Source organism: Pithys albifrons, chromosome 17, assembly GCF_047495875.1.
Source record: "Pithys albifrons albifrons isolate INPA30051 chromosome 17, PitAlb_v1, whole genome shotgun sequence".
Taxonomy (NCBI): domain Eukaryota; kingdom Metazoa; phylum Chordata; class Aves; order Passeriformes; family Thamnophilidae; genus Pithys; species Pithys albifrons.
The window spans coordinates 3,058,625-3,081,146 of record NC_092474.1 but is presented as its reverse complement, the minus strand read 5'-3'; the positions used below and the strand labels follow the sequence as shown (position 1 = coordinate 3,081,146).

The 22,522-nt window shown below is 50.5% G+C and overlaps 1 protein-coding gene across 1 annotated transcript in view; it reads left to right on the top strand.

Annotated features, from left to right (window-relative positions):
- Positions 1-2,833: 2,833 nt before the first annotated feature.
- MMP17 (matrix metallopeptidase 17) overlaps positions 2,834-22,522 on the top strand; it is a 62,966-nt gene continuing 43,277 nt past the window's right edge. The window contains exon 1 of the mRNA XM_071572046.1: positions 2,834-3,359. Coding sequence (XP_071428147.1) covers positions 3,231-3,359 — 129 coding nt within the window. The 5' untranslated portion in view covers positions 2,834-3,230. The remainder of the gene's footprint in view (positions 3,360-22,522) is intronic.

Below are 22,522 nucleotides of genomic sequence, written 5' to 3'. Positions count from 1 at the left end.
CCTGAGCTGAGATGCTTCACTGAGCATGACAAAGGATGCTGCCCATCCCACCAGGGATGTTACCAGGATACATGATACAAGACATGATTTTTTTTTAATTTTACATTGCTTGGGGCCATCTGACCATCTGTTCCCCCAAAAACTGATCTAGGCCATCAGGGTGAAACCCCTTCCTGCTATGCTGGAGGCAGGAGGCTGTGTAAAGGACAGCTGGTGGGAAGCTGGGCTTTTCTGCACAGTGTTCTTCAGTGGGAGGATGGAGTTGGCAGCTGGGTCGAGTCTGCTGCAGTGAAATGTTTTACAAATACCCCAAAGTCTGCAATTATAGCCTGTACCTGCATGTGAGAAACAGCTGTGGGAAAAAGTAATCTCTTGTAAAGTGCAGATTTAATATATTCTACATTTGGTGAAAATGGGTAGGTTCTTGCATTTAATGCCACAGAAAGGCATCTGAAAGGATTCAAGCACATCTTCCACTTGCCCTGCTGTCAAACTGCTTGAAACACCTGCTCTGATAGAAACTGTGAAGATTTTTGTCTATGATGTGCTGCTGTGAGTGTGAGACCTAGGAGGGGAAAAGATAAAACGGTAGCATGTGCCCTAAAATCTTGACCCCTTGAAGTTAAGAGAAAAACTCTTTCAGCTGGAGTGGGTTCAAGTCTTTATCTTTGGTCCAACAGCTCACAGGCAGCTCTGGATGAACCTTTATCCTTCACTGCCCACTTCTGGAAAATGGGATTAAAGGTCAGTGTGGAGTGTGCAACACCTTCCAGAAATGCAAGGAAGGCAGCTGAGGTAACCTTGCTGCTACAGGATGATTTGGCCAGAGGGGTGTTATGGTGTGGGGTAGGACCAAGCCCTGGAGCTTCAGGCTGCCCAGCACAGGGACCAGGTTGGTATGCAAGCTGTGCCATGCACAGGAACAGAGGCTTTTTTAAATGCTGAGTGGTTCTCAGCCCAAAATCTCTAGAAAGCATTTCCAGGTGCTGCTGAAGCATTTGCCAGTGGTAACCCCAAGCTCATGATGTATCCGTGAACTTGTGCTGGCAATTTTCACCCTGTCAGTGCTGCCACCACAGAAGATGCTCACCCTGAGTGTTGCAGGTTTGTCCCAAACTCTGGGATTTTAAGACATGCTGCTCACTCCTCCCAGACCTGCATGGCTGTGCTCCCTCTGCCTTCCTCAGAGAATGGCTCTGATCTGCCCACAGTCATGTCAACTGTCAAGAGAAATGATCCCTAATAAGAAGATATTCTGGAACTGCTTAGCAGGAAATTACTACGTGTTATGTTGCTAAGCAATGTCAGGCTGACCTGACTGCCCAGAATAACGCTTCTCTGCTGGAAAACCTGCAAAAGGTTGAGGGGTGGTGGGTGGCTGCTGCTTTCTGTTTAGAGCAGTGGAGTCTGGAATAGAGCAAATAACAATCCTTGTCTCATCAGGGCTGTTGTGACAGTTATTGAAAGTGAGAAAGAGCTCTCCCTTGAGGGCAGCAGCAGCTGTGGGATGGACTGGACAAGGTGGGAGCAGCAGGAGACGCACAGAGGTGGAGCTGAGTCCTGTAGAGTGGAGAGGGATGTATGGAAAGGCAGAACCACTCCCCAGGGACAGGGTCTTGCACCTGGGCACAGTAAGTGCCTGCTCTTTAGAAACTCCCTCTCTGCATTGGTGGAACAAGAGGCTGAGCTTTGCTGGTCTGTTTAAGAAGCTGAACTTTGCTTTAGTATGGAGCAAAACTCTTGACAAAACAGCCCTTGAGCTACAACAGGTAGTTCTAGCTGGTGAGGCTCTGAGCCCTGTAACCCAGGGCTTTTCCCTCTGATTCCTCTGGTGTTGGAGCAGTAAATTCAGTCCAGCTTACAGGGGCACAGGGTAGTGCAAGCTTGCCTGCAGGAAGTGAGGTTTCCCTGTTAATTCTCTTTAACCGATTTCTTTTGAACAAATATTTCTTCTTTCTTCTTCTGCTGCTTTGCTCTAGTCTTGTCTGATACTAAATATCTCCAAAAGCAGCTATGGTTCATTGCCAGATTCATCTATTTGTGCAGAAGATGTCATATTGATGTCCATTACATTCTTGCCCCAGCAGCACCTAGGAACAATTTTTCATCTCTGCCAATTCTTCATTATTTCCACTTATCTTAAAAGAGAAACTGTAAATGTATTAAAAACCAAACTAAACAACCAAAACAAAAAACCACCACCACAATACAAACTACTTTAAAGATGGTTTACAAAGCTGTTGAGTGTAATAACGTGCCAATAGGAAGTGGGGAAGGCAGATGCTGAGTAGGAAGTACACGTTCACCCCGAACTGGCAGGAGCTGGAGCTGTCAGGGTGTCCCCTGCCATCTGGCCTGTCGGAGCGTGTGGCAGATTCACAGCTCTCGAGGGAGGACACGCTGCAGAGGCCATAGGATCCCATTATGCTGTTTATGGGGACAAGGCAGACATTTGTCTCTCTGAGACGGATGTCAGCAGGGGTGCTCCAACCACACGTTTTTTTCCGGCTCCTTAAAGAACTGGGAGATGAGGCTGGTACCTAAAGAAATGTTGATGCTTAAAAAGAACCGTGTCGGAACCCTGATGCATTTCAGCCAGACACAGATACCGAAGTGGGAGGGACCGAGTCTGCTCCTGCCCGTGCGGGGAGCGGGGTCGGCGCTGGTTCTGGTTCTTGGTGCTGGTTTTTGGTGCTGGTGCTCGGCGCAGCGCGGCGCTCAGACCGTGCTGTGCCAAACCCCCCCAGGCACCGCCGGAGCGCTGACACCGCCTCCCTCATTAGCATCCCTTCCTCCTCCTCCTCCTCCTCAGCTGCCCGGCCGCAGAGGGGTGCATGGCAGCAGCGACGGAGCCGCGGCGGCCCCCGGGAGGAGCAGCAGCAGCCGCGGCTGCCGAGCCGCGCTCTGCTCCGCGCCAGTGCCTGCACCAACTTTGCCGCTCCGCGGGGTACGGGAGCGGAGCGATGTGACCGCGCACCCGGCAGCGGAGCTTCCCGTGCAGAGAGAAGCGGAGCGGCGAGGAGCGGAGTCCCCCTTGCTTCCCTCCCTAGCGGGGCGGAGCGGAGCCCCCCTGCCTCCATCCTCGGCGGAGCAGCGCGGAACAGAGCGGAGCCCCCCGCCTTTCCTTCCCTCCCTCCCCGGCGGCGGCCGCAGCCCGGGGCGGGAGCGCGGATGCGGCGCGGAGCCCGGCGGAGCCCAGCGCGGGGCCGGGCGGCGCGGTGCGCGGGGGGATGCTGAGCCCCGCCGCCCGGCACCGCGCCCGCCACCGGGAGATGCTCCTCGTGCTCGCCCTGTGGCTGGCGTGGCAAGAAGCGCCCGCGGCGCCGACCCCCGCGGCGGAGGACATCACCCGGGGAGTTGTGAGTTACCCGCAGCCCCCCCGCTCCTCTCCGCTCCCCCTTCCCCCGGCACCCGCCTCCCCGGGTACTCCTCCACCTCCGGGCATCGTCGGCCCCCCGACGCTGGGCGAGCTTTGGCGGCTGGGAATGCTCCTCGGCGCTCCCCGCTGCCCGCCTTTACCGCCAGTGCCCTCCATCCTGCTCTCGCTGATCGGGCGCCGTTACACCCGGTGCCCCCTCCAGCGTTATCTACGTCGTGCCTCTCATTCCACCCGGTGCCCTGCCGTGCACACGGAAGGGTCCGTTTACCCGCCCCCGCACCCAGTGTCCCCCACCCCATACACTCTGCACCGAGCGCTTTGGAAGGCAGAGTTCTCCTTTAAACCCGGTGTGCCCTCTTGTACCCCCCCTCACCCCAGCACGGTGACTCAACTTTCCCCCAGCCCAGCGTCGCGGGGTGATGGCCCCGCCAGCTTTCACTCATGGATGGTGATTTCTCAGGCGCTGGGAAAGGGCTGGCCTGTCTCGAGGGCTCTCTGTCTGCTATGGAGCCACATAAACTCCAGCAGCAAGCAGGGTAAAATGGCATGTTTGGAGTCAGAGCGATTCCTGGGGACTGGGACGTGCTCGGGGATGCTTTAGGGGCTGCTCTGTGCCAGAAGCAGGTGGAGGGTTGGCTTCATTGCGGTGGTCTGCACATTGCGGGCATCCTTGTGGTCCTGTTGCTCCACTCACAGGTGCCTGCTCAGTTTGCAGGGAGGTGACAGGTTTTAGCAGGTGATGAGAGCTTAGGTCGTGTCCCAGCCGAGTCACAGTGCCTACAGGTCTGTACAGCTTCATGCCATCCCCTCCGAGAGGGGAGAGATGGAGGCTTTTCTCCTGAAGGAGGAAAAGTTTCTTGTAGCTTAATACCAGCTGTAGCTCAGAAAAGCCCCATGACTACGTCAAACCTGGGTATCAGAAAGCCATCTGTGGCTGGGTGTGGGCGGGCAGTCCTGGGGCTGGACCCGCCAATTTGGAGAAATTCCCTGAAATTCAGCGAATTTCAAAATGCTGCCTGTGCAGTGCTGTGAAAGAGGGAGGGAGGGAAGGTTTGCAGCACGGCAGGGTTATCTAATGAGCAGGGCTTGCACACGGCAGTGCGCCAGGACGATACTTCTGCCACCGAGGCTCGGCCACCAAGCCCATGCTCATGCTCACAGACTCTGGCTCAGGCACCTGCCAGGAAGGACAAAGCAAATTGTTCCCCATCAGTTCCTGGCAGAGCAGAAAATGTGGTGAATATAAGGTATACCTGCATAATTATGGTGCATTTACTTTCCCCCATAATCAAATGTTAAAGCTAGAATTAATATTTCATGCAAACAGCGCACAAATTGATGTATTCTGCCCCAATCAATTTGACTCAAACTTTGTCTTTGACCTGTTTCCACGCTGCGCTCAGCTTTTACAGGGTAAATGTTAATACTCGAGGGGCTTATTAGTTGCTGCTGACAACTATCAGGCACTAAGAAACCTTTTTTGTCCTGGTCTGGATTTGAGCAGTAGCTCCAAACCCTGCTGAAGAGCTGGGACCGTCTTTCAAAACAGGAGGCACCACGAAGGGTGGTAAGAGAGCAGAAGTGAACTGCAGGAGAAGGGATTACATTAAATGAAGCTTTATTTAGGCAGGGAAGCCTAAATTTAGGATATCAGATGGGTGTCTGGGTGCTGTCTCCCTTCTGGTGGGTGTGGTTGCTGGGGCAAACACCCTCTGCAGCTTGAGACAGCACTGGTGGGATTCCGAAGGGGATGAATGTAAATCAAGGTTGTGCTTATGCCCTCTAATGAGCAGCAGGGAGCACAAGATGCCAGGTATTTTCAGAGGTGTTTGTCAGGAAACTACCACTGTGTGGGAAGTGAAAGCCTCAAGAAGGATTATTTGACATGTCCTTTATGAAGCACCTAAGAAATTAAAGATCTGTGAGGCATTTCAATCAAATATTTGAAAACTAGGGAGCATGAAACCATGGCAATAGAAAGCTCTGCTAACCTTGGAAAATTATATCCAGCAATTCTCTGCAGTAAACAGAGCACAATGTCAACAGAGTTTTTACATCCCAAACACTCCCTCCTTGCAGCTGAGAGGCTTTCAGTGCTGAGCAGGACTGTGCCTCTGATGTGTCCTCTGCTCCACTCCTGCTCTAAGTTTGTTTTAAATGAAACAGTGGTGCTGGGCCAAATTAAAGTTCAGCAAAATGAAAGTGGGCTATAACTCAAAGGCAGTTCTTGTTAGAGTGCTGCCCAAAGCAATATAACATGGAATGATTCTCCAGATTTCATTACTAGTGGAATATCCTGCCCAGTTTATAAATCTAACTTGATTATTAATGTTTTTATTGTTCTCCATTAGCTGCTCTAACAAAGAGGGCATAAAATAGCAGATGGAATAGAGCTTGACTTGAGTGATTCCATTGAATTTTAGTCCGCTGCTTTTGAGATTTATGACTTTGCATTTTGCACTGCTGCCTTTACAGTAAACCCCCAACCCCTCCTTGACACAGCACTCACAAATTGCATCTTTTTATGGCTGTTGAACTTGGGTGTCTCAGGGGTGCAGGCAGCAAAAACCTTTCTATACGTTAGTAGTAACTGAGTAATGAGAGCTCTCACCTCAGTGGGCTTTGAACCAGGTCTGGGGGGAGGTCTGCCTTCAAGTTGTACTTTCAGAAGAGGGGGCGTGTGAAGTTTGAACACCGAAGGTGTTGACCTGGAGACTGGCTGGTTTGTAACGGAGCCGGCTGCTCAGCAGGCAGCTGCTGCCTGTTACTGCAGGTGCACAGCTGTGGCAGGGCAAAAGCTGCAGCTTGGGGATGGACTGGTGCCTTAGGCTGAGCAAACTTGGCCCCGACGGAGATGCTCTGCCCTAAGGGAGTTGCTTTGTCAAGTACAGGAGTTGGCAGTGGGGTGGTGGTGGTAACCTGACGTGAGATCATCCTATGTGGGAACGGGCTCTGGTCTCAATGGCCAAGGGATGCAGGAGTGCCAGGGAAGTTTTAGTTTGGTTGCAAGAGCATGGGTGGAAAAAAAAAAAGACTATGAGTGGCTTCTTCTTGACTTTGTGGCCAGGGGTGAGCGAGGAGGTCTGTGCATGCCCCCAGGGCATTTCTCCAGCTGGGGATTGTTGGGCATTCCTGGGGGCTTGCGTATGACCAATCCCTCTCTCAGCCTCCTGCTTACAAAGCCCTGTCTGTGTTGTTCCCAGAGAAGTTGCTCCCAGTGGATGGAGGCATTTGCATTCATCGGTAGAGACCAGGGATCCGCGTCCCCCTCTGCGTCCCAAGCGGCTCTTTGTTCAGGGCAGGGCCCTCGCCTTTGTGGCAGCTTCTCATTTGAATGACAAGGATGCACTTGTGGGGAGAGCGGGGTGGCACAGAGCCCTGTGAGGTTGTGTGTCCCCCCCCAGCTGGCTGCGGTGGGGCAGGGGACAGACAGAGGTTCCTCTGTGTCTCCACATCAGGGAGAGGAGGGGCAGGAGGAGCAGCAGTTTACTATGAGTCTGTGCCCCGTGTCTCACAGGTGCCGAATTTCAGAGTAGAAGGCAGCCCATGACTGGGGTACAGGTTCATCCTTGCTGTTTCTGGAGTGCTTTCCTTGCTCCTAGAAGGATAGCATCCTGCTGCTGTTACTGCCAGTTGCCTACAAGCAGCTGCACATCCTGGTCCAGCCACTTTCCTGCTCCCACCTGCCCGGAGTCAGCCAGGAACTCTCCTGAACTGCTACATTTAAGCACCCACTGCCGGGCAAGTCCCTGAGATACCGCTTAGCTCCTGGTTCAAAGCTTGGAATAATCAGCTTCTTAAAGTAAAATCCTTGTATGAATATAGGCTGTTCCCTCTATCAGGAGAAAGTACCAGACTTCTGTTTCTGCTAATGGGGAAATTAAAAATTGATAATTCCAGTTGGAGCTTCATTCAATCTCCTAAAATGGCAATTCTTTAAGGACAAAATGCTTAATAGATTCCCTAAACAATAATGCATTCAGGCCAACAGCGTTGGAGAGAGGAGCTTTGCTTGGCCCCTCTGCCATTAAAGCACTTCATGTCTTCCCATACAGAGCAGTGCCCATCCCAAGTCCATGAATTCCTTCCAAGAAAGCTAAGCTACCGTATTAAAAAAATAAAATGAAGTGCTGTTGGTTACATTTTAAGGTACCTCTTGTAGCCAAAGTACAATGCAAACTAAATTGACAAAAGGCTGGCTGGAAGCTTTCAAACAGCCAGGCTGCTGTGAAAGCATTTAATCTGGTATTAAAGCCCTGGCTGGTGTGAACCGCTCCTTCCCTTTCAGATTTGAGACCTCCACATACAGTAATGCAATTTCCTCCTGGGCTTGGCTGCTATTGTGGGCCCAGCCGTGGGAATTACCCAGGCTAGTCAGTCCAAATTACCCGCTTTAATGAGACTCTGCCTTCGAGAAGGGTTCAGAGCCAGTGGGTGAAACCCTGCAGTCACCAGGGACTGCCCCATGGTTGGTGCTGGGGATGGAGTACTGAGCTCCCACCTTGGCCTCGCTCTTGATCTTCGGTGCTGTGTTGGGTTGTAGAAGATGCTCCTGGCTGGCAGGACCTCCCCAGCTGGACCTTCCATCCCTGGGGGCATCATGCAGTGGAGCTGTACCTCCATACCTGCCCTTTGCCCCTGCAATGTCCTGGGGCCCTCAGAAGGGAGATCACTGCCTGCATCACTCAGCCTGCAATGTTTTGTTATTCTCCCTCATAAAATTAAACATGCAAAGAGACAACACAAAATGCAACGTGTTCCCATCCTTGCCAAGAATTGGACAGGACTCTTCTGGTTTGGTGTCTTGGGGTGGCTCACTGGTGGGACCATGTGGGTCATGGGGTGATACAGGTGTGACATGGGTGGCATCATCATGAAACTGGGGGGCTTGGATGTCTGTGACACCCTGTTTGTCCTGGCAGGTTCGATGGTGCCAGCGGTGGTTCGCTCTGACTCATCGCCAGGGCCACGCACTAATTTCTCATTATTTACTCATTGGCAAAAGTGCTGCAGGAATGGGCTGTGTGGCTCCGGGAAAGGTCATGCTGTGGCTGAGGAAACCTTTATTTCTGGATGCTATGAAAGCAGGCGTGTATCCCGTGTGGGCCTGGGCTCTTGGCTGGTCCTGTGGAGGTGACAATGTGGGAGGGAAAAGCCCTCACATCTTTGGTGATGGTTAACCTGGGCCACCACAACATCACTCTTTAAAGTGTCTTGCTCTGACTAGAGCAGCACTTGAAAGCTAAGGATTTGATTTCAAAATAACCTGATACATGACAGCAACAGTTCTCAAAATGCTTTCTTTAATCAAAATCACTTTAAATGGGTAGATTTGGGAGTTTCGCAATCTCTTGCTGTTGTGCACGTGCCAGCTACATCTTCTTTGTCCCAGATTTTTATGAGGATTGTCTGTGTTTTCTGGGTCAGAGAATTAAGAGATTTGATGTTACATTAAAAAAACCCACACCAAACCACATATGCAAAGTTAAATCCGGTGCAAAACAAAGCAGACATGCGGGGGCGAGGGGAAGGAGCTGCTGAAGGACTGGAGAGTTTTAGATCAGCGAAATGAGAAACTGCCTTTGACGATGGGTTTGTTCTAAGGGAAGACCTGACGTGGAGTAAATGCTGAAGTTCACTGAGGAGTGTGGTCTTCAGATGGGACTCTGGCTGTTTGATTAGCCATGAGGATTTAATAGAAAAGAATCCAATTAAATCTGAGGAATTTCCTGCATCAGAATACACCACGTGCACAGAAATTTGTTCTTCCAAGAAATCTGGAGATGATCTACTGCTCCTGGCAAGAACAGTCCAAATACGGTGACTCGGGGAGTGGCAGTATATTCAGGATTTTTTTCTGTATTATTTTTGCAAGAGAGAGTTTTTGCCTGTTGCCTGTCAGTGGTCAGGCAGAGTTCTTCATGCTGGCTGACATATTATTTCATCTTGACAATATTGATCTTTTGAGTGAACAAAAGCAATTTTACCTGTGTCACAGAGCCCTTGCTTGAAGGTGATGGACATGTTTGGATTACATTGTCTTGTCATTTAACAGACTCCAACAGTGGTTCAGCTGAGGATCACTCGACAGCCTCAGCACTGCATCCTGGTTTTGCTCTGCAATTCAAGTGTGTCCTATAGAGCCCACCACACATGTCCTTCTTTAAGGATGCAGGACAAAAAGTTCCCTCATCCAAAATACAAGTGGGAGATAAGAGATCTGGACTGCTTCACCCACAGGTTTGTCTTCATTTGTGGAAGTTGCATGTCATGCACCATAGCTGGGGACATTTAACCCCCATAGAGTTCCCCAGGGCTCACATCCCAAACCACCTGGCACACTACCAAGACATCAAAAGGAAACATCATAGGCTGTTGCCAGGCTTTGGGGATTTCACTGTCCAAGGCTTTTCTGAGGCTGCGGAAGCAGATCTGAGAGCAGTGTTGGGATGAAGTGAGAGCTGAACCCTGGAAGGGAACCCAAATGGGATAAAAAGATGGAAAAGACCAGTGTGCAAGGAAGAGGTTTCTATGGGATCCCTTTTGAGAAGAAAGCCTGGAAACACTCATCCGAGAAAGCATCCACTTGATTGGCAGGTGTAGACCTTCCAAAAGTGTTCTAGGCTATAGAGCTTGTCTGCAGACTTTGACTGTCTACATATCAGTCAACCCTTCATTAAGATTTGCTTTTCTCAGTGAGATGTTGTCACATGCAGAAGTGTTACTGCTGATGCTGTGGCTGAAGTACATCTCAGGAGATGATTTGCCTGCTTCCCTCTGTGGAAGCTGTGACTTCTAGTGCCCTGAGCTGCTCAGTGACTCTGCTGGGCTCCTCCACAGCTATAACTACCAAAAACTTGGATGACTGCTGGGCTGAAGGGTGTAACACAAGGAAATGCTCCTTTTTTTTTACTGTTGCTCTTGGGAAGTTTGGTTAGAGGATGCCAAGGAATGCACAAGGAGTAAAATGATACCATGACTGCTGGAGACAGTCCCACCATGTCTCCAGATCTAATTACCTGTAAGCTTTGGAGCTGACGAATTCAGCCTTTGGGAAAGAGTGTCAGGTCTCATTTATCACTGAGCCAGAGGAAAACAAAGCAGTCTCTCCTGTTTTTCTTGAGTCCACCACATGCTATCTCCTCCAGAGATATTACATCCACTCCACATTAGTCATGTCCTGGCTGATGCTTGGTCAGGGCTGCACTGTTGACAAGGCTTGTGGTGGGGAGCATGGGGAGCTCCCACCAGTCCATAGGCTTGCTCCTATCTTGTTACTTGTGTTTACTTTGTCGTTTCTTTTCCTTTGTCATGCTCGTAGTGTCCCTCTGGCACGTCTGCCACAGAAGGGCAATCAGTGATGCTGCTCAAGAAGCATTTTTCTCCTTTGATAAATTCTCTGCATTAAATTGGCTTTTATTTTTCTTGTTTGTTCTCCATTTTGATGCTGCTTGGCAAATTCCCCATTGCTCTGTACCGAGCCGTGCTGTCTCTACCTTTGCATCTTTCACGTCAGAGATGCATTTTTGTTCAAAACTGAGAGGAAATTGGATTCACAAAAGGGAAATTCCTCACAGACACGCCTGTGAAATGGCAACGTGCTTCATGTAAAGGCACAGCTAAAGAGAGGTAGGTGGTATGGAACTTTTGCCACATTTTTTTTATGCTGTAGAAATGTATCCTCCAGGTCTGATCAATGAGATTCCGAAATGAGGAATAATCTTGCCTGGCCGCAGCTGGCACTGAAGTGTACAGCAATCCAGTCCTTCCTCCCGGGTGGGATGCATGTCATATTTCATGACAGAATGACAGCCCTGACAGACAATCTGTTGCTGTTTTGGCATTTCTGATACACCTCATGCTTTGGTACACACTCACTCAGTGTCCGGCAAGATCAAGATAATCTAGAGGAAATGAGTTGACACTCTCCAGGGTTCCATATGGGCAGTGAACAGGCAGTACTGATCTGAGTAGTCTTTCTATGTGCTCACCTCGACTAAAAAAAACTCACCCAAGACGTTACTAAAATTTTCTTTCTCTGCTTAAAGCCCACAGCATGAAGTGCCTGATCTGCCAGGCTCTGAAGCACCAGTAGTAGTTGTTGACCAAGTAGCTTCATCACTCACTGAAAGGTGACCTGAGCTCCGAGAACCAGGTCTGAAGGTCAAAGGCTTCCGAAGAGTATCCAGTTCAGACTGGAGCTGAGTGGCTTTTGTGTGCTTCCCATTCATGTGTCTGTTACTAGGGGGTTACTTTCCTGGTTTATCTCTTCCTAGCAAGGTCTTTCCCTTCATCAGAATTTGCCAGGGGCCCTGCACACCCTTCAGACAAAGCCCTTTCCCCAGAGGAACAGCTCCAGAGGGTTCATGTTCCCTGGGCTGTGCACGGGGATGTGGAGGTTGGAGGAAATGAGTGCCAGTGGGAGCCCCTCCGCACTCATCGAGGAAGGCTGGTCCCCTTCCCTGCAGTCCCCCTGTGTTGGCAGAGCTAGTCCAGAAAATCTTTTTCAGCAATAGGAGTTTATTTCTGCAATAACAAACGTCGTGATGAGACAGGGCTCCAGTGCCGAGACCTCCGGGGAGATGTGCATCAACCGCGTTTGTTGTGCAGACAAACCCTGGCCGAGCCCCGGCTCCGCTGCAGCCGCTCCCGGCTCTGCCGCCGCGGGGACGGGACCGGGCGGCGCCGCTCGGGGACACCGGAGCGCCCCGTCGGTGTCGTGCCGGTGCCCTCTTGTGGAAACTGGGAAAATATCCGAGAAAACATACTGGTTGTTGGGCTGGGAGCAGAGATTGGGAACCCACCTGTTGGAGTGGACTCGAGCAGGGTGTTGGGCGTTCCCCCGGGGCTGCGCTGTGTCCCTTCCACTGTGTGCAGCCTTTGTCATTGCCGGCGATGGTGGTATTGTCATTGAGGCAGACGCTGTTAACTGAGCCTGGGGGCAGCGGCTCCCGGCTCTCAAATCCTGTGCTTCCATGCACACCTTTGGTCACTGAATCCCTGTGTGGTGAGAGATGGCCACGCTTTAAGTGGATAAAGTTCCCAAAGCTCTTGTTCTGCTGTAATTCCCATTTCCCTTGTAGCAAACACCTTTATCAACAGTGGCAGGAGCTCTGAATTTCTTCTTGAATCAGCGTGCCCTGGTTCTGAGCCTGCCAGGTGTTCCCTGGAGCTTCAGGGCAGGCACAGGCCCACTGGGGCGGCTCTGCCACTCTCCTTGGGAAGGTGTCACGCTGCCTTGGTCATCTCCCAAAAATGTCAGTGGGTCAGCACACCCAGGAGACCACAGGGCCAACGTTGCTGGCTCTCTCCTTTGCAGCCCACCACTCCTTTGTCACACTTAAGCAGCTCTGACTGCAGAGGGTGATGAAAAGCTGCTCTGGAGCAAACCTGCTGGTGCCAGATGCCTTCTGACCCCACCACCCACCTTGCTCTCTGTAATGTCTGGCAAAAATCGTGCTGTGGCGTGTAGGATATGCCAGCCCAGCACCATCAGTCTGTTTTCCGTCCTCTGGGTTTCCCAGCCCTGTGGAGTCCTAGTGAGCTGCAGACCCATCTCCCACCTCCTCCACAGGAGCAGCTTTTAGGCAATAGATCTATCCCTGCTGCTCAGGAGCCCCATTCCCAGAGCTTCTCTGAGTTCATGTTCTTCCCTTCTCCATGTTTCCCTCCTATCTTAATTTATTAATATCCTGAAAAAGCAGCCTCTTTTAAATTTCTAAAGAATTTTAACTATTAAAACCAACTTGTCTCCTCCTGCATTTCTCAGACTTGGCAGCTCCTCTGCCTTTAATGCTTTCCTGGAAAGCAGTGTCTACAAAAGCCCAGCTGTGTTGGGGAGGTCACTGGTGCCAGCGTGCAGGGGCTGTGTATCATTGGAGGTGAAAGGGAGCTGCAGGTGTGGGAGCTTTGTGTTGAATCTGTCTAGAGCCCATGGGGTGACTTGCTGTCCCTCATGCATCCAGCCTGTCTGTGTGATCAGAGGTACTCATTTTTGCGTGTCTATTTAGGAGAAGTATTTCTTTGAGCAAGGACATCTGCTTTTTTTTTTTTTTTGTGGCTCTGGGATCATCTCTCAGCCTGTAGGTTATCTAGACCCATACTGCATCTGAACCCTGCCACTCCTGAATTCATTTCCTTTTGTTGAGGAACAATATTGTGTTTCTGATGTTGTGTACAGGGAATTCAGTCTTGGGAGCCAGACTTGTTCAGAGCCAGGATTGAACAGGGACAAGGAGCTGAGCTCACATGCTCAGAGAGGCTTGGATCTTATTCAGAGCCAAGAGATACAACTGCAGAAATTTAATTAACGTTGCAAACCCCTTCAAAGCAGAGTTTCTGGCAAAATTGCCAGCTCTTCTGTGCAGCGGGTAGGATGCCTGAGCAGCCTCCACAGGGATCTGTCACAGAATAACAAATGTTTCTTTACCTGGATGGTTGCAAGGACAACAGAGAAAATCGATAGGATACGCTCCCCTTCTCCAGGGTAGCCTTGAACCCTAAAGAGAAACTAATTGGCAGCCAGGTCCCCAGCACATCACTCGCTGAAAGTTGCTACGTAGCAGCTGGGAGTGGGGCAATGTGCCAGTTTGGACAACCTGGGGAAGGGCACAGGGTCTGACCATCATCTGTGGATGATGAAGCAGGGCTGGTGGGGAGCCCTGAACAGGAGCTGGTGAGGAGGAGGGCATCTCAGTTTGCAAATTCGCATAGATTGTTTGTAGCAAAAAAAGTGACCCCTGCAGACAGCACTGAGCCTGGAGAAATCATAGTAATAAAGGCAGTAGCAGCTGGAGTAAAATATCACCCAGCTGATTCCCCTACGAGGATGAGAGGGCAGGGGGAATTGGTCAGTTAAGATAATCCAAATACCTACATTTTACAAAGGCTTCCAGGTCTCCATCCACATTGTCCTGGAGAAGGAACTCATTCCTGGGGCACTCCATTCTTGGAGCAACAGTGCTTTCTGCTGTGATTGTATTATCACACTCCAGACAGGACATGCTCAAACCATCCAAAAAGGAGGTGACCAGAACTGGCCCATCTTTGGGGACTGAGCAGAAACAGATGTGTTCAGCTGAGGAATCACTGCTGGTTCTCAGTTTGCCTTACTTTTGTGGAGCATAAGGGCCTATTGGCCATGAAAAGGGATGATTCTGGTCCTAATTAAGAAGTATAAAGGAAATTAGTTGTTTCCACGGCATCAAAACAGCTGAGTGAAGCTCAGGTCTCTCAGGCCTGACTTGCTGGCACGTGGCAGAGCAGGCGGTAACCTCAGCACAAGCAGCAGCTGAAGCAGCTGCAAACAAATCCTTTAAGGACTCTCCTGACATAAATAAACATGGAAAATAAATGATGTCCCCAGCACTCTGCCCTCAACTGATGAGAAACAAGCTGCATTAACAAAGTAGTTCAATAACCTGGAAGAGCTTCAGAAGAGACCTGCCTGCCAGCCCCAGGAGAAGGGGGAGCGCTGCCTGCCAGCGTGCAAAAAAGGTTATGAAATGTGGCAGAGCGCGAAATGATACAGTGAGAAAGTACTCACAGATTGAATTATGAGTGATGAGGGGTTTCCTCTGAGGAAGAGCAGAAAGGAGAGGAGGTGTCTGTAAGCTGGTGGTAGATATGCAAGGCGAGGGCAAGGGTGCCAGGTTGGAGCTGTGCCCTGGGAAAGTAACCTGTGTTTCCAGTCACACAAGCAGTGATCACGTTTTCTGCAGGGGGATATGCTGTGAGTTAAGATGAGGGCACATAAAGCCTCTTGGGGGACTTGGTGATGTAAATGCCATCCCCAAAGGTGCGGCTGTGGGTGCCTTGGCAGAGGTGGTGCTGCTCCTGCCATCATGGGCAGCTGTCCTGGCTCTTTGTGGCACAGAAAGCTTTGAACTTTACCCTTAGCTTACCCTGCTCCTTCCGGCTTCCCACTGCTCCAGCCCGTCTCCTGCTTCATCCTTTAATTAGACAGGACGGGGCATTACCCGGGATTCTGCGCTCCCTGAAAGCTTCTCCCTTACGGCAGCCTCTGGATGGATCGAAGCGGTTACCGCTTCTTTTATTCACTATTGCATTTCTCCGGCTTCTCTAGAAAATTCCCTTTGTTCATTAAACGACCTGTCTGTTAGGGCCCAGATGGCTGCTTTTCTCTCGGCTTTAGAAATCGCCTGCTTAATTTCCCTGGTGCCCTGCCAGCCCCGCGCCGGGCGGGGGAAGGAGAGGGGGAAGGAGGGTGAGCGTGGCGGGCACCGACACAGCCAGAGAGGCTCTTGCAGGGCTTCCCCGGCACCGTCCCTGCTCGCAGGGACAGCTCGGAGCAGACTGAAGGACCGAAAAGTGCCACAGTCTGGTGGAGCGATGGCTGGAGGACACTTCCCACTGCTCAGGGTCTCCCAGTGATCCTGTTTTTCCCTTCTGCCCTACTAAAACAGCACCCAAGGGGGGCTCAGTCCCAGCTCTCACATCTCTGACAGCCTTGTCCTATTTCCAGCCTCGTGCTAGTGCTGCTTCCTTGTGATTTGAATTTAACTCTTAACGTTAATTCTTGGTTTCGGTGTGCAGGGCTTGTGATGCCAAAGAGCTGTGCCTGTGTCAGGCGTTGGCATCCCGAGGCATCCCTGATCACCACCTGTGTGTGTCAGCAAAGGGCTGGGCACCCCAAAAATTCCACACCGTCAGAGTCCAGCACAAGAAAACCGGACGCGGTTGAAAGTGGCACAGGTGGTTTAGGTGGCAGGAGAGTTCTGTGACCATGGATTGCATTGGGGTGAGGCAGAGGGGAGGCTTTGTAGGAACCTACCCAGCTCTGCTGTGGATTCAAGAGCAAGAAATCCAGGCTGAGAATCGCCTCAGCACTCGAGGGAAGGCGTGTTACGACCAGGCAAAGCATAAATATGTTTTATATACTGGCTTTTAACATGCAGCTCCATTCTTGAGGAAGTGTTGTTTGGGAGGAGGCTGCTGTGTGAAAGCAGCACTCCATCAAGGCAGCTGACAGCAGTGCCCTGCCACGGAGGCAGCATCATGGAGCTCTGCTCACTCGTGCCTCCTGTAGCCCTTTCTACTCTGGTGGTAAAGCCACTTTCATAGGAGAGTTTCCTCCAGGAAGGCGAGCCAGCAAAAGTAGGTTTGGTGACAAGCAATGAATGCCAGTGTTAGTGTCTTAATGGCAGAAGAAGGCTTAGGACCTTCTGAAAGAAATCTCAACTTCATCCCAATTCTGTATTCCTTTGCTGCAAGCAGCATCACAGAGCAGTGGCCTCTCTGCTCAGGGTCTTGGAGCAGCTGTTCTGGAGTCAACTGTTGCACATTTTCACTGCCTCATTTAACAGACTTCCAGTACTATGGGTTTAGAGTTTCTAAGTCCGTGTTGCTGCTTTGTGTAGGAAGATGAGTTTGGGCCTGAGCTGAGTGAGAGATGCACCTGTGGTGGTCCAATATGCCCCTGAGGTCAGACACCATTTCTCACTGGAGGATGAGGTTCAGCAGGGTCCTGATGCTCCTGAACCTGTCCAGTTCGCTTCAGCTGTGGCTGTCCTTCCTGGGGGTACCACCTCCACTTCACACTTCAGAAATAATACAGAAAATTATCATATCTTGAATGCATCTTGTTACAATCATGGTAAATTTAAAGCTCATCTTGGCAGGGTTGCCCAGTGCACAAGTTCACTTGTTCATTTTGTGTCTCAGCATCCCTTGGTCACACCCAAGTTTGGATTTCACTCTGTCCTTTTTGAGTAATTCAATTATCTGTGCCATTTTTCCTAAGAGAGGAGAGAAGGTCTCACTGACTGCCCCAAAAGGACCCTTGACAGTGACATTTCATTGCCAGGTGATGAGTGCGCTTAATTGAATTCCTTTCCCCTTATTTTAAAGCAATTGCAGAGTAAAAGCCTCTCGTGAGAGCGCTTGGCTGCAGCATGGGCGGGCTCCGACACGCCACTGGGCCATCTCCCTGCTGCTGGAGCTGCTAATTCAGGAGCTTGTGGGGCTGATGGTCTCATAGCAGCACTGCAAAATTATTGCTGCCATGTTTGAAATATGGTGAAATGTTATTTGCAATGTATTAAATTATGTTAAGTGCCTGAGTAAATGCTTATTTAAGTATTCGTGTAAATCCATGCCCATGTCCTGGTGTTAGCTGTCATCCATCCCCATCCCACCTCTGTGCTCACTAAGGGAGAAGCGTGGCTTTCACTTGGCAGCTTCTCAATGTGTGTTTTTGCTGATCACCTTCACCTTCCTAAAACCAAACCTTATGGGATGCCCCAGCAGTGCCTGCAGGGCAGGGCAGCTGTCAGCCCCACGCTGCCAGGTCTCAGAAGCTGGGGCAGGTGTGCTGGCAGGCTAAATTCAACCACTGCACAAACTAAATCTGCTCTCCTTCCTTCCCTCCTCCAAACACAAGGCTGGAGACTGGTGGCTTCCTCCTGCTCTGCTGTGTGTGGGTGGCAAGGGGCTTCCCCAGGGATTGCTACGCTCGATTCCATTTAGCACAATTCTCCCTAAAGGATGCACAGTGATGGGGTTTGCATTGACTTTTCAGGGATTTTAAGACAGTCCTTTTCCTGCTCAGGTCTTCAGCTTCCCATCCATTGTGACAGACTTGCAGTAGCTTTCCACCTTTAGCAAAAGGCTTTGAAATCTTCTGATTTTATAGAAAAATGAGCACTGGGGGTTCCTTTAAAGAGATGTCAGGAGCCAGGCAGGTTTTCTTGGTGTTGCTTGGTTTGCTGTGCCCAGCAGCAAGGCAGGGGCAGAATGAGGGTGCCTGGACCATAGGCTAAGCTTCTGTTGGGCAAACCTGACTGTTACCTCCCAGAGCAGGGAGCTGACCTCATCCCCAGTAGCAGAAGCCCTGTCAGGTCTGCATTAACCAGCCGTCACCAGCCATGTGACGCTCCCGGTAGGTGAGCGGCGAAACAGCTAATGACTTCTTCCATTTGACAAATGTTTCCTGACACCGCCGGGGAGGTCATCGTATTTCCCCCGGAGCCATTTGTCTTCTTGTCCCCAGCCTGTTTGCATTCCAACCGCATCCAGCCTTTCCTGGCTCTGCACAGCTCCAGGCGCCTGGGAGATACCGCCTGTCCCAGGGTGCCAGGAACGAGGGAGGGCTCAGTTCAGCTTTGTGCATGCTGTGTTTGGTGCTGTTGAAAATCCTCTGAATGCAGGAGAAGGTGTCCATGGGAGTGATGCTGCTGCCTGCGCCCTCAGAAACAACAGGTTGTGTAGGAGAAGAGCTCAGGGGATGGTGGCATGTGAAAGGAAACTCCCCTTGGTGCATGTCCAGGTCCCCTTGCTGCCCTCGTGCCATTGCTGGAAACCTCCACCTTATTTTCCAAGTTGGTCCATGGGTCCAGCATTCTGGGTGGTGCATCTGGCAGCTCCACAGGTGATGCAGCCATTGTTCAAGAGCTCTCCATGCCATCAGGGGGCTGTGCTCCTGTTCCTGCCAGTTTTACCTCTGCTCCTGGCAACCTCTGCCACTCTTGAATAACTTACCAAATAACTGACTGGCTTAGAGGAGCTGCTGCTTCCCACTGCCCTGTGGAGGGTTGGCTGGCACTGGTCCTGAGGGACAGGGCATGTGCTGGGAAGGCTTTTGCCTGCTGCTGTTGGTAGGGCAGGAGGACAGGCAACAAGCCAGCAGCCTGGGAAGGTCAGCACCAGGAAATCAAAGTCACCCTGTGCCTTGGGAAGAAGCCAGGTCTGGAACTCGCTGCTGTTCCCAGCAGTGGAACTGCCCAGATGGGAGCCAGCATTGCTGGGGTTTTGCAGGTATGAGCTCAGGGTTTGGCTGCCTGGTGTGGGTTCCCTGTTCTGAGAAAAACCTTGGCTTTCAGTAAAGCATCCAGAGCTGCTGAGTGGTGGCACAGAGAAGGAGAATGAGCTTTTGGAGCACTCCTGGTGACCATCATCTGCCCATTCATGGGGCCCAATGCAGAGTGGCAGCTGCAGAATTTTGCACAGAAACAAAAATACAGATACAGTGAGCAGCTGCCTGAGTAACACCAGCACAACACAACCTTGTTCTGCTGATGTCCCCTGGCCCAAGCCAGTAACCCACACTGAAAGGAGCATTCAGTGTGTGATGGCCTATCTTTAGCAAAAGATGGAAATCCTGCAGCAAGCTCCAGCCAGTTTTGCCTGGGAATCAATGTTTTTTGCCTCATTCTCTGTTAAAATAGTAACTTCGGCCATTTAAAAAAAAAAAAAGCCGAGGCAATAAATGGAAGTGTCCAAATGACTGAATAGCAGGACCTTGCAAACGAGATAAGTAAGTCTGAGGAGTCTGGAATTTTAACATTGGAGAAAATGCCTTTTCCTGGAATTTATTTCCCCTGGAAAGGGTGAAGTTGTTTCCAGCCAGTGTGGGGGCTCCTTTCCTGGGGAGCGGAACCTGTGGTGCTGGTACCTGTACAGAGGGCAGCAGGGAAAGGCAGGAGGTAGACAAAGCATCTGGAAAGAGGGAAGAAACAGCTGGATCCAGCCCTGCTGCAGAAGAGGCAGCACTGGGTGGTGCAGAGCCCAAAGGCACCACTCCTGATTTCCCTGGGCTTCACCACTGAAGGGATGAAGTGTGGTGATGGCAAAAAGGGCAGTTGAGGTGGAAGTCGCACAAGAGAGAGGAGCTCTGCAAGGGAGAGCATCACTGCTTGGAAACCATTGCATTGGAAACCAGTCTCTTTATCATTATTTCTATTTCTCCTCACTGTGCCATGACATGGTTGGGATTTTTCCAAATGGCTCCCATGCGGGAGGAGAGCTGGGGAGGGGCTGTGTTTCACTTTTCATAATCTGTGTGACTTGATTAATTCAGCCGTATGTTCAAACCTCATGAAATTGGCCAATTTTGCTGAGGTTTAAAATAGATTATATCCATCTCCTACCATCAGTTTTGCAAATAACCACTTGGCAGCTTCTTAAAATGTTAAAGATAGGGAATAGGCTGCACACTGCCAAGGAGAAGTCATATTTAAAAGAGATAATATGTCTTCTATGTGAGCTCAAATGAGGAAATGGATGTTTGTGAAGCTCTTTAAAGCATGGTTATGTCAAGAGCAAGAAGATCACATTTGTTTTTCATTTGTATGCAAGGTGAAGAAAAGACAAGCCATTTTTTTTCTCCTCCTCTGAACTCTTACAGTCTTTGACCATAGAAATGGGTGATAATTGCTGCAAAATGACCCACCTGGGTCAAGGTGTAATTTTGAACCTGGAGTATCTCTCACTCGGTAAGAAATTCAAATGATTTGACTTTGACACCTTGGCAACACATCACTGGAACAAATAGAAATCTGGAGAGTGGATGCCAGCTGTAGAGCAGCATCGATCCAGGCTGTGTGTGGCCCTGGGAAAGGCCAGCTGCTGCCTTTCCCCACACCCAGGAGCCTTTTCCATCAATTCACCTCTGTTTTGGGTAATTGGCTTTTGCACATCAGACTGGAAAGTGCTGTAGAAGCTGCTCTTTCCTCCCTCCCCCTCTTTCTTCCTGGGAGATTTTCTTAGCTTTGAGCAAAGAAAGGGTAAGTTTTGAGTTGTGGAGGGAAGATGAACTTGGAACAGCAGGGTGAGAGTCCTGAGGCTGCACTGGTACATGTTAGTGGGACACAGCTCAGCAGCTTTGTGACACTGCTGCCACCATCAGCCACAGCCCTGGGGCTGGCACAGCTTGCTGTGGAGTGTGGTGAGATATTGCCTTGTGTGTGTGCAGTCCCGCTTGTCCCTGCTCTGCCAACAGCCTCCCTGGGACAGAAGAAATGCCTGTTTAATTACCACAGCTTTGATTTTGACAGCACAAATTTCCCTTGCTGCCTTCTGAACCTTCAAAATTTCCTGCCAGCAAAGATAAAGCCCCTTTGCAAGGGCTGCTTGCTCCTGGGAGGGTACTGGTGCTCCCACACCACATGAAAGCATGGAGGAGGAGCAGAGGATGATGAGGGCCACAGCCAAGGGACCTTCATCTGAGGATCTTGGAGATTCCAAAAATTGGAGTTTACCCAGCCTGCAGCAACACCCCCTGGTTGTGTGTAAATGGGGCTGGAGAGATGGGGGCTGTGTTTTGGGAAATGCTTGGCAAACAGCTGACCCTTTAGGTTTTGGAGCTGGGAAGGAGCCACTGAGCAGGGGCAGAGCCTGCCCTGCCCGCAGCAGCTCGGCAGGATCCTGCCTGTAGGATGCAGGATTGGGCCTTTGCAGAACAGGTGGTCCCAGGCAGTGCCAGGGCAATCCAGAGCACCCCCATTACCAACACTAGCAAGTGCTCTGGGTTTGTCTGTGGGAGGGATCTGGAGGAAGCTCTTCATCCAGGGGGTCATTCAGATGAAGTGTTGCCTGCACTTCGGCACCATCAGCTGGAAATGTTTTGCCACCACGTTGTAGCACCAATTTAGACTGATTTCAGCACCCAAAATCACTCTCAGTTTAGTGCCAGTTGTGGTTTTGTTTTAGCACTTGGAAAACCTGATGTAAAACTTGGAATATGTCTTAAATTTCATATCTTACTGCACAGCTGAAAGCTTGCCCGTGCTTCTTCCACCTCACACATGGGAAAGCAGCAAATTACAGCATGGGAATGCAGTCACCTCCCCTTTCCAATGCTACAGAGCTGTCTCAGCAGCCACTCTTATACCTGCCCTTTACCTGAGCCAGACAGAGCACAGGTGCCCTGTGGGAAGGATTGGTGGGAGCAAGGGCTCAAGGAAGCTCCCCACATCTCTCCCCTTCCCCTGAGTAATGGAAAAATAATCAGTTAATGGAGATCTTGCCTCAGTGGTGGGAAAGCAAAAGGGTTCTGTGTGATGGCAATCAGGGTGATCCAATTTGATGGCTTAAAAGCACTGATTCAGCAATCAGTAAAATATGCACATGTGTACTCTCTTCAATAACGACTAATTTATTCACATGCATAAAACTTAAGCACCTGCTTATTCCCCTTGACCTCCCTGGCTCTTAGGCACAAATGCTCATTGTAGCAGGACCAAGAGAGAGAGGAAAAACTCAAGAAAAACCAGCATAGACTTCCATCTCTAGGTATCTGTTGTTTTAACATATACATTTTTAATACAGCTTCACTGGGGGAATAAAGGCAATGAAAAAATGTAAGGTAAAAGCCTGGCTGTGTGAATACCTGTGGTGAAAGTCTGA